This window comes from Xiphophorus maculatus, chromosome 7, assembly GCF_002775205.1.
Source record: "Xiphophorus maculatus strain JP 163 A chromosome 7, X_maculatus-5.0-male, whole genome shotgun sequence".
NCBI classification, from domain to species: domain Eukaryota; kingdom Metazoa; phylum Chordata; class Actinopteri; order Cyprinodontiformes; family Poeciliidae; genus Xiphophorus; species Xiphophorus maculatus.
The window spans coordinates 24410946-24422428 of NC_036449.1; the positions used below are offsets into that span (position 1 = coordinate 24410946).

The 11483-nt window shown below is 35.7% G+C and overlaps 1 protein-coding gene across 1 annotated transcript; it reads right to left on the minus strand.

The window, feature by feature from the left end:
* Positions 1 to 2205: 2205 nt before the first annotated feature.
* Positions 2206 to 6863, minus strand: LOC106700248 (melanoregulin-like). The gene is made up of 5 exons (XM_023337529.1): positions 6612 to 6863; positions 6251 to 6506; positions 3439 to 3529; positions 3010 to 3176; positions 2206 to 2698 (listed from the first exon to the last, which is right to left on the minus strand). The coding sequence occupies exons 1-5, from the start codon at positions 6686 to 6688 to the stop codon at positions 2621 to 2623; spliced, it is 669 nt and encodes a 222-aa protein (XP_023193297.1). The 5' UTR covers positions 6689 to 6863; the 3' UTR covers positions 2206 to 2620.
* Positions 6864 to 11483: the final 4620 nt, after the last annotated feature.

The window sequence follows — 11483 nt, forward strand, 5'->3', positions numbered from 1 at the left end:
CCAGGACTCTGGACAATCTACAGCCGAGGTGGACAGCTCTGGTCCTCAAGGCCAATGTCCTACGGATTATAGTTGTGTTCCTGCTTTATCTGACCCAATCCAAACTGTTGAATTATCACTATAACTCATCAACAAGCATTGTAGGAGCTGCTGCTGACATATTCAGTTAAACCAGATGTAGCTAAGGACATTGAACTGACCACAGTACTCAAATTAAAGGTTGGATTGGGTTTGACATTAAAAAAAAAAAAGATATATTGAGTGTAAAACGTCTTACATATCTTTGCCAGGAGGGGTTATATGTCCTGAGGTGTGTATAAAAATATAAATATAATAATTATTTGCTCTCAAAGTAGTTACAAAAATGCCTAAAGACCAACCATAAAGTGTGTCATTACACAGGCTTTAAAATTTATCAGTATAAACAATTAGTCAGTGTTACTAAGAACTCTGGACAATGAGTTATATATAAAAGCCATGACATTGTTTGTCATGGCTCTGGTTATTTCCTTTCTACAGATTTAGATTTTGCTGAGAAACAGCATGCACTCAGAACCAAGTCTGCTTTTTCAAACTTATCATTTGACTTTGTGACTGTATGCAGGAACAGATTTAGAAACTATGTAAATAAACCACAATTCATTGCAGTTTACTTTTTTTTTATTTTAGATATTTTCCCAGACGTCTTTTGCATTTTAAGTTTGTCTGTATCTGATTTTTGGCATGCCTTTTTAACTAACAATTTAACGAGAAAAACACCTCTGCCTCAATCAAAACACTGGACAGAAAACAAGAAAAGATATAATCTAGAAGTGATCAAAATCACCTAAAATATTACTGAAAGGTCAGGCTTCATGGAAGCAAAGGAAGAAAGGGAAAGGGATGACTTCGGACGTTTTCACAATACCATAGATGCCAATCACAATAGATTGCAATAGTCTCTATGTTCACTTTTAAACATAGAAAACAAATCAATCAACCAGTTTGTCAGCAATAATTTCTAATCATTTGGACAATATTTAGGTCCAAAAAAGATAAACTCCTTTAGTGAGAGGATTGTGGGGGGTGTTGGGAGGTGGGGGGTATGGAGAATGAGATTAAGTCTGAAGGATGATGTAAGTATTACACACAGACATGTACACCCACTCTCTTAGAGTTTAATGAGAAAAAGGTGCATCCAGTTCGATGTCTTTCAGTGCCTTCATCCCGTCCGGCTCCCTTCCCCCACCCTCTCCATTTCCCCTCACTTAGTTCCACATCTGTTTCCCAAACTTGGGAAGGGGCCTTGGAGAGAACAATATCTGGGTCAGACAAAACTTTCTCTTTCTGGGTGCACATGTGTGCAAGCAAGCATGAATGTGTGCATCACACATGAGAAGCATGTATTGTATGATCTATGGCTGAGATCATGTGAAGCTGGAAATGGTGTATTTCTGCCATTAGTTATCCAGAAAAAAGACTTGCAGGTTTTTTTTTTTTTTTTTTGGATAATGTCTTATTGTGGTTACTAGCCACAATGAGTCATTTTGTATCCATCCCACATCAGTAATTTACAAAAAGAAAGTTCAATTATCTGGGGATTAATTCAGATTAATTGTTGGCTGTATTTTCTCTTTACTTTGTTGTTATTTACACTTTTCAGTATGAAATGCAGGGTTAGTTTTAGACTCAAATTGTAATTTATTTTCTTTTTTGTTTAATTTCTGAATAAAAACTACATTAATTGTACTAGTAGTCAACTAAACAGCCAATCCCACTGAGATGTAAACACATGCTGCCCCCTACAGACACAAAGCAGCAGTTTATACATTGTATGAATTGATTCTATACAATGTACATTTTTAAAGAGCGTGCGTTTAAAAAGTCTGAAAAACTGAAATAAATTTTTTACAAATGGCAAAATACGTAATTTTTTTCACTGTTGAAGTTCTGCTTATGTAAAACAAAACAAAAAAAATCAACTGCACTTACTCAGATATTATTATGCTGAGAAACAAAGACAAACTCAAAAAATGCTATAAATTATTATTTGCATAATGAAACAAAGATACAATACTGATTCTTTCAAAGTGGCAAAAATAAATATTGTTAGAAATTTTGTTTTTACTGATAAACTCAAACTAGAAATTATATATGAAACAAAAACAGTGAATCACTCCTGACTATGACACTTTTTTCAAAAAAACTTTTATGTGATCTTTTAAATTTGTCATGAGAAATACTATATGTTGAAAATAGCGCTAATGCTTCGTAATTATAAAATGCTATGTATTTTATTAGGATTTTATATGAGCACAACAGATTTGCTCCTAATTGTATTGTATTGTATTCTTGAATAAAATCCAGAAAAAAGTCTTGGTTCGGGGCTGCAGAGCAACATTGAATTATTTTTAGTGATGAGAATAAGATGGAGGGAATCATCTAAGGTCTGAAGGGTATAGGAAGGATTTTTCAGTCTGCTTTAAAAGATTGTAAAATATTTGACTATTCAGAAGCAACATGTAGTAAAATTTAAATATTTTAAAGTGTTTGCTCAACCCTGTACTTCAGTCTTTTAACAGTGCAGACACAGTTGAAATGCTATTTCAACTTTTCTCCTTGTTCCTGCTTGTTTTGCCTCTCAGCCTTCTTTCTTGGGATATTTTTGTTTGGCCAGTTTAATAAAGTCCTCTGCACTGTCCAGTGACACCAGGCGGTCCTAAAGGAAACACCAAGGAAAATGAAAAAATCATCACAAAACAGTCCACAACAGCTGATTCAAATGAAAACAAAACATCATTCTCTAATATCTGACTTTTTTTCTCCATTGATTTTGTGAATAGCCCTCAAAAGTGACTGGATCTGATGTAGAGAGGGCCATTGGAACAACAATGACCATGAAACTTCAGGAAACAATAGAAAATTGATCAAATTGCTCTTTCTTTATAAGCTGGTTTTTAAAACTAAGCTATATGAATACAGTAAAGGAAAGCAAACAAATTAACAACAGGGTTGTGTAAGTGTCCGTACCATGACATACAGGTATCTGTTATGATGTTCTGTTCTAGGAGGGAACAGAGAGGTGTGATCCAGCAGCTGTTTCAAAAGGTCAGCAGCTTTGCCAAAATGTTCTTGATCTGGCCTGAAATGGCTCTGCCTGTTCACACACAGCAGGGAATCCACCTCACACTGATAACCTGCAGAGACACAGGGAGAGGCCACATTAACTTACTCAAAGGAATAGAAAAATACTTTTTTTGCTTTCGCTTTATAGAAATCCACAGTTAGAAATGAAACTTAAACACTTTTGTGGAAGAATGGATCAAAATCACACCAAGCAATCTATGTGATTAGATTTTCCATAGGATAGATGTAGTTAAAGTATTTCATAAAATTCTGTAACTGTGTTCTATGCTTATTCCCTGTATTATTCTAATTTAAAGGTGTATTGTGTCTCACCCAGCTGTAGCAGGATTTTCTTCCATCGAGATCTGACTTCTCGCCTGGCGTAGCGCAGTGTGTGGATGTCATAATTCAACTTCTCCCATTCCTGGAGACAAACAAGAAGCATATATGAAATCATGCTTATAATTTGCTCTTTTGTCTATTTCTCATTTTTAGCCGCACAGTGAAAGTAGTAGCAAATAAAGGTACAAACCAGTCCAACAATCCTCTGTGGAATATGACATTTTGTTTTAAAATTTGGGAAAATATAGAAAATATTCACAATAAAATCCAGTGAGTGGTTTCAGTTTCAGAGTATTATGAGTTTAATAACATGTCTGTTTCTATAGCTCACCACAGCTTTGCTCCATAACATGGTCACATGAATGGAGTTCCAGTATCCCAATTTGGTTCCCTTATTTTATTTCTGGAAATTAAATTATGATAATGGTTTTTACATTGTCCTGAGTGGAGACTTTAATGAGAGATATTCCAAACAGTGGTTGTCTTTTGCAGTTGCTGACCTTTCTTCGAGTCAGGCCTTATGGCAAAATGGTCTCACAATAGTTTACTGATGCTTTTGTAAATTTTTCTTTGACCAAACTGCCCCACTTTTTCATGAAGGAATTGTTTTATCATCACAATGTGCCCAGTGTGTCCTGCAGCCTGCTGTTCTCAACACAAACACAATCACATGTTGAACACCGTCACAGCGATGGACTGAAAAATGTGAGCTTCTCAGCGGAGAATTAGCTGCAGTCCCAGCTTTTTGAGGAAACAACGTCTTTGCAGTTTAATCAGTAAGTTTCACCTTCAGGGTGACAAAGAGAAGCTCAGCAATAATGTTTAAAACTCATTTTTGCTAAAATAAGCACTTCATTAATATTCTAATTCATTGACAATAACTGTATGTTTTTAGCTCTTGGATTACAATCATAAGGATTGTTTCATATCCAAAAAGAAATGACTGGGTTTTCACGTTTGCCTGTGGCTAAAAACCTACGTACAAAACAACTGTTGCTTTGTTTTCAGCATGTAACATTGTTTAAAGTGTTATCCCTGTTGAAATAAACTGGAATTGAATTAAAAAATACAAACACAAAATGTGCAAACAAATTTGATTAGAGTGTTGGATGAAAAAAGTTGTTACATTAGATTAAATTTAGTAATTACATGTATATTTTTTATAAATAAAGCTTGGTATGTCCTTGTCATCAGACATACAGACTTGGTTCATCTATCAATACTGTAACAGGTGCAGAATCATCTCACTCAGAACCAAATCATAAATTGTCTTTCACCTGTTAGCACTTATGTCAGAACAAATTCAAAATGAAGACATGTTTTAAACCTGATGTTACTGATTTGTCATGAAAACACAAAGAATTTGCAAGGATGTTAGTTTTTTGCAAATTAAATAATTCTGATATCATTTTGTTATAGAAACTAGGTCAAAGTCACCTACTAATCTAAGTCAGCATGATGGAGAATCAAAGACCTCTTTGAGAGTCACCTGTGCAGCATTCTCTGATCTTATTGAGTTATTTCATTAGACTGCAGCAAACAAATTAATACGACAGAGAGAGAACATTTCTGACAACAGACTAAATGTGGATTTTCTCATCAGCATCTAGACTTGAAGAAAGCTCCTCATTTGAACTTGTCCCTTTTCTGTTTGGTGGATTTCAGATATTTACAGAGCCTTGCAAAAGTATTCCCACCCCTGAAAACTTTTCCAAAATTTTATGATACAAATTGATAAACACGAATGTCATTGTGTTGTATTGTAGAGAATATGTTATTCTAAAAGAGCTCCAAATATCTAAACATCAGGTGGGAGAATTTGTTGATTACTTGTGCACTCCATAATTGCTAGAAGAAAGTCCGTATTTTTCTGTTTTGAATATAAAATTACCAGAGAAAACATTCAATGTTATATTGATCATTTAGAGCAGTGGTTCTCAAACTTTTTTCAGTGATGTACCCCCTTAAAAATATATTTTTAGTCAAGTACCCCCTGACACGGGCAAAACATTTTTGGAATAAAAAAGAGGTACAGTGCTGTAAAATCACTGTCTGATTTATTAAAGCCAAACAACTTATATCTGTGAACCTGACAAATACATCCATATTGCAAACATTGCATGGTTAAACAAAAAAGAAAAACAGAAGACGGTGACCACCAGGAAGGTATAAAACCAGTCAAAACTGAAATATGCAAAACGCTGCTAATTTATATTGGTCTCTGTAATGGTACAAAATTAAACATATACATAAATAATAATTCAGTGCATGAACACACATTTATATTTTATCGAACTTTTTACAAAATAATTTTTCCCAAGACTTATTATGAGGAGCCTACTGATTTTTTAAAGATATTTTGAAAAGCTTCACGTACCCCCTGCAGTACCTCCACGTACCCCCAGGGGTACGCGTACCCCCATTTGAGAACCACTGATTTAGAGAATTACAAAAGCATATTTAATGTTTATCAAAGTTTGATCCTAAATGGATATTCATTTTATTCAACATTTAACAAGGGTTCACTTGTTAAATATTAACAAATGATCATAATATGTTAATCTACAGTGGACACTGTTTCTGACAGATTAAAATAAGAAACAAAACATAGTTTTATTTTACAAAATATGCTCCTTCTCTTTCAGTTTTTACCTTCAGGTGTCAGTAATATACATAATTTATCTACATTTATTTATATTCTCTGCATTCTCACATCAACTAACTTCATCTCCGCTTTCTTCTCTTTTTCTTTTATGTAAATATGGATATGTTGTGCTAATGTGTACCACATGAAGTCCATTACCTCTGTTGCCTTATCAGCCTGGTCTCTCATGTTGATGAAGGCCTGCAGCTCTCTGTCCGATCCACATCTGATCAGAGACCCGTCTGCTCTGTTGGAATAAACCCACGGATCCACTGTTAATCTTTGACTCTGCTGTTTGTTCTTTGGGTTTTTCTCCAAACATTGTGGTCCAAAGAGGCTTTCCTCCTCTGTCTCACTGTCACTGGAATCACTGGATATCTGCTCTGGTGGTCTGCGCCCTGAAGTGGTCCTCATGCTGTAGGAAAAATGGAAGAAAGTGATTTAGAGGATTATTCATTTTTAACTCCTTTTAGCCTATAAACTGAACATTCATGCAATTATATTTGTCAGCATCTCTTACCGCAGGATAGCCTTCTTCTCCTCTCTGTTCTGCACCACATAGTAGTGACAGCAGCAGAGGGTAAAATTAGCACCCATTCCTACTCTTCAAAAGCTTTCAGCAGACAAACAAAAGATGTTTATTCCTTGAAAAACAATCAGTGATTCAGTCACAGAGTTTTTCCAGACTCTTTGAATCTAAATATTTCCAAATGGCAAAGTCCACATTTTCAAATAGCCCGGAGCAAAAAATCCAGGCCACGTCCTCACTCATTACATTCCTCCTTCTACCCCGGCCTGAAAAAGGGCCTAACCCGGCCTGAACGAGAGCTGTCTGCCAATTACATTATCCACGTGAACAGGAACAGGGGACAACAACAACACACAAACATACCAGAGCATTGGATGGTTCAGGAATGAATGGCACCTTTATTCAGCAACTCCTGATGACAGAATGGAGGGGCAGAGATGCAGGTTGCTAGGATTATTACTGTTTTTAGTGTAAAACCTATTTTCTCAAAAACGCTTTCAAAGCATGATTATTTAAGAGCAACCTACAAGAGATAAAGGAGCACTGTAGTAAAATTAGATGGGGTTTTTTTTCATGTTTTAAGCATATTGAATGACAATTCCATGAATTCTCAGCATCTTCTAATTTGGCTTCTTTTGAAAAGTTGATGAAAGCTTTAAGATGGTTTGTTTGGACAACGTTAACATTTAGCATTTGGAGAAAAAGTTAAAAGATGATGATTACTAAAGCAAAGAAAAGTCATGCTAAACTATTTTAGCTCGGGAGCAGAAAAGGAAAGTTTGACCACCATAATGTGGAGTGGCCACAGTGTGTTGTGTCGGCGCCGCCTGCTTGAGCTGCTTCGCCAACAACTGAACGACATCTTGATCCCTTTTTTTCCCTCAGGCAGCACAACTACAGAACTTCCAGCATTTTGATTGAAGAGGCATGACTGTGTTTGCTGTTAAACTCCTCCTGTGTACTACACTCAACCACACATTTTTTTTTTTTAAATATTCCCTATTTACAAACTGGGACAGTGTCTGAGGGTTTTTGCATTACAGAAGCATCCAGAAGGAGGATAAATATAGGCGTAATAGTGTTACACAGCACAAGCCAGCAGACTTGTCAAAATGAAATACATGTTTTCCCTTCAGGCAGAGTTGTGAGAGATTCTACACGAGAAAATACTCTGTGGGATGCAGCACACTTAAGCCAGGTAAAAAAACAAAACAGAAATTAGTTTAGATGTTTAGTTGGGAGGTGTAGTATTATGAGCCTGCTGTGTTTTAAAGGCCAGTTGCCACTGTTTTGGTGTTTTCTGTGGAACAGAAGTGGAAGTGTCTGCAGGTTTTCAGTCGGAGCTAATGACTTTATTCATGCTTTTGTGATGCACGAAACTGCAATTGAATTTGGTTCAGACAAATTGAACTCTTAATATTGGTTTTGTTCAGTAGGTTGTTATGATAGGGGTGTTTTATTAGCTATTTTGTATGCCCCATATCATAGCTAGAATATATGCCGAATTACATCAATTACAATAAAAACTTCAATAGAAATATATCAATTTTCAGAAGACAAGAACACAAAATAAACAGTTTCATGATGGGCATTCTTTTAAGTTCACATGACATTTATTTATAAGTTTTGTTCAAGTAATAAAGATATTCATAAACCCCAGATTCTTCTTCCTGCACGTTTGTTTTAACAGTAGTGCTAATAGTCCAAAGTTTTGGGTTTTCTCAGAAAAATTCCCTAATTTGTTTATTTCTGGCATGTCTACTACCAGCTACACGAAGCTTATGCGCAATACAATACAAAGACATAGAATGTGTCCTTTGCTAACATCTTTCTTAATCTCACACCCTGCACATTTAATCTATGAAAAATAAGAGCTATTTAATTTTGTATACAAGAAAAATATGGAACATCTTTTACGGACATGATGGAAAAGTTGTACCAATTCTCAACAAGAGATGGCGCTGCTGCTTCATTGTACAGAATACACAGCTCATTTATGCAGTCCCCTTTCTTTGCATGTTTTTAATTTTTCCTGATTTATGTCAAATAAATTGGATATACTCAACTACAGAAACTTGTTATTTCAATAAATCTTATTAGCCTAAATATAGGGCTGTTTTAATCCTGTTGAAGACACACAGAGAACAGACAAACAGACCTTGATTTGTAATTATTTTGAATTTGATGTATGCTCATTTAGTTTTTGAAAAAGTTATGAAATCATTTCTGTGTTTTAGATTCAGTCTATGTTTTAATGTTGGTATCCAAATAACATTAGAATACTTTGTATCAGCATTACTGAGTGGGGTCAGCCTGTTTCCGAACCACCACTGATTTCATTGGTTCCTTTAATCCGCAGGATTTATTTACATCGAAATAACTTTTTCTAAAACTCCTGCACTGAAGTGTAAAATTTCTGCAATACAACATGTTAACATGTTCATACATTAGAACTTGATTGCATAGCTGTAATTTGTCATTATGCAGTAAACCTTCTGATTCTTTGTTGTTCACATGCTATCCACCTTAACACATTTTAACAAAGGCTTTTAAAGATCTCTTCAATTGCTCCAATTGTTAAGATTAAATATTTTCTTGACCTCTACTGTTTTGAGGAGAAGAAACATTTTTTAAAAATTGGATTAGAAATTTTTAAGTCTATTCCGAAACAAAATCTGATTTTCTTTGCTTCAGAGCAACTTTGCACAGACGAAAACCTTTCTAGTGAGCAAATTTACAGATTTTTGATCTCCTCGTTTTTATTCCACATGAGTGTATTTTCTCTCTGTTGCCTTGGAGGCTGCTGCTGGCTGCACTACACTTTTATAGACAAATACACACCGCCACACATTTGGTCAATGACAACGTGACATTGATATAATGCAGCTGAATACCTTATGTGAGGGTGAGTGATGGGCCGCTCACCCTGATGGCTGTTGTCTAATAGCTTGTGTATGTGTGTGTCTGTGAGAGCAACACGGTAAACAAAATTATATTCCAACACACATGAAACTTTGACAGAAAAGAGGGACGGGTCAGACACTGTATGGGCCAGGAGAATAATAAGTAGCAGCTGGATGTATGCTCATATACTGATCCCCTAAGGGAGAGGACTTCATCGCTCACATTCATGAGTTCATAAAAAGATACAGCACACGTGACTTGAAGGGCTCCATTTCCATGAACACACATACACACACACACACGCATACTCACGGATGGTGATAAAAACTGGGCAGAGTTTCAGAGACACAGATTGGAGGTGATTATAATTCACAGAGAAGTCTGGCTGGTTTGGTTATCTCCAACTCATCCATCTATTTCTGTGAGTTCTTATGTTTCATCAAGGTAAAAAAAAAAAAGAAAAGTACCAGGAGTATTTAAATTATAAACGGGAATTAAGATGGAGGAAGAGGAAGGAACCATGTTTGACCAAATATAAAAACGTCAACAAAGGAGAGAAACAAAAAGTGAATGAGAAATATAATACAACCTAAGTGGACAGGACAAAAAAATGTTTGATTTAACTATTTAAACTAACCTCAATTGTTCAAAACAAGTCAAAAGGTTCATTGTTTGCTTTTTTATTGTTGTTTTTTTTTGTACAAAGTTAAAGCTGGTTCGAGAAGTTGTTTATGGGAAACTTTCTTACGGCACCAGCCACTGAACTTTTTGACAACACGTTAACACAAATAAACCATGTAGTATACCACCATATAGAATAAACTATAATTCGTGGTTCTTATGTGACAAAACACGTAAACATTCAGTGGATTGATTTTCCAAGGTACTGTATCAGTTTGTGTTTATATTCAGCAAACCTTTTGGTGATCTACAAATGAGCTCAGAGGGCAATTTTTCAATTTAAAGTAAGATTATTGTAAGAATGATTTATCTGATTCGCCTACACTGCTTTGATTGAACATCTGTGGCAAACATAATTTGTTTTCCAATGAAATAAGACTTTTCCCATCTGTGCCAATCTTGTTTTTACTCTCCTTCATGTAAAATTTTTCATTTGCACCACACACATTTAAATGATGAATAGAACTGTGTACAAAAGGCTCTTCTCTGAGCAAGTGACACACTTTTGTCACATGCTTTTATTGCAAATCGATGGAGATGACGCCATTTTTTCACTCTGTCACAGATGATCAATGGGAATTATGCCATGCTTTTTAACTGTCACCAGTAATCAATGAGGATGGTGCCATCGCCGCAGCTCCTGATAATTGCAGCCGGTGATCATTAACAAATCTGAACCCAGGTTGACACACTGCATGATCACAAAAGAAGTTCATGATTATATGTTGGGAACAGGAAAGTGTAGCAGAAGGAGGGAATATAAGAGCTGTGTGAAATGTGTAAGGTGGTTGGAAGGAGAGATACAAAGATCAGGAAGCAGAGCGGCCATATTTCAGCCATCCTCCTTCAAGGACTAATAACACACCACAGTAGGCACAACACAAGCTCATAGCTTCCTTCCGTTCCCTAATGAGAACCAAAGGACCTCAAAAGGGATGTAGTTTACTGCCATACAACAGCCCAGCATTAATAAATCAAATGTATATTGCCCGCTGGACACTGGACATCCCCTCTTTTTGTAGTCCAGGAAGTTGCAGTATAATTCATGGACAAAACAGAGTTTTTTTGCCTTGCAGCAGGCATCCTTTGGAACATTAGGGGGGCTACATCAACAACAAAATTAATAATTTGAGCAACATGCTGGATTTTAGGTAAAAAAAGAAAAAAAGATAAAAAGAAGCAATCACATGTCTAATTATTTTATTTTTTAATTCTTCCTCGGATTTGGAAAAGAAATGAAAGTCAGTAAAAACGTGATGCAAAAGTATTTTGGTGCAA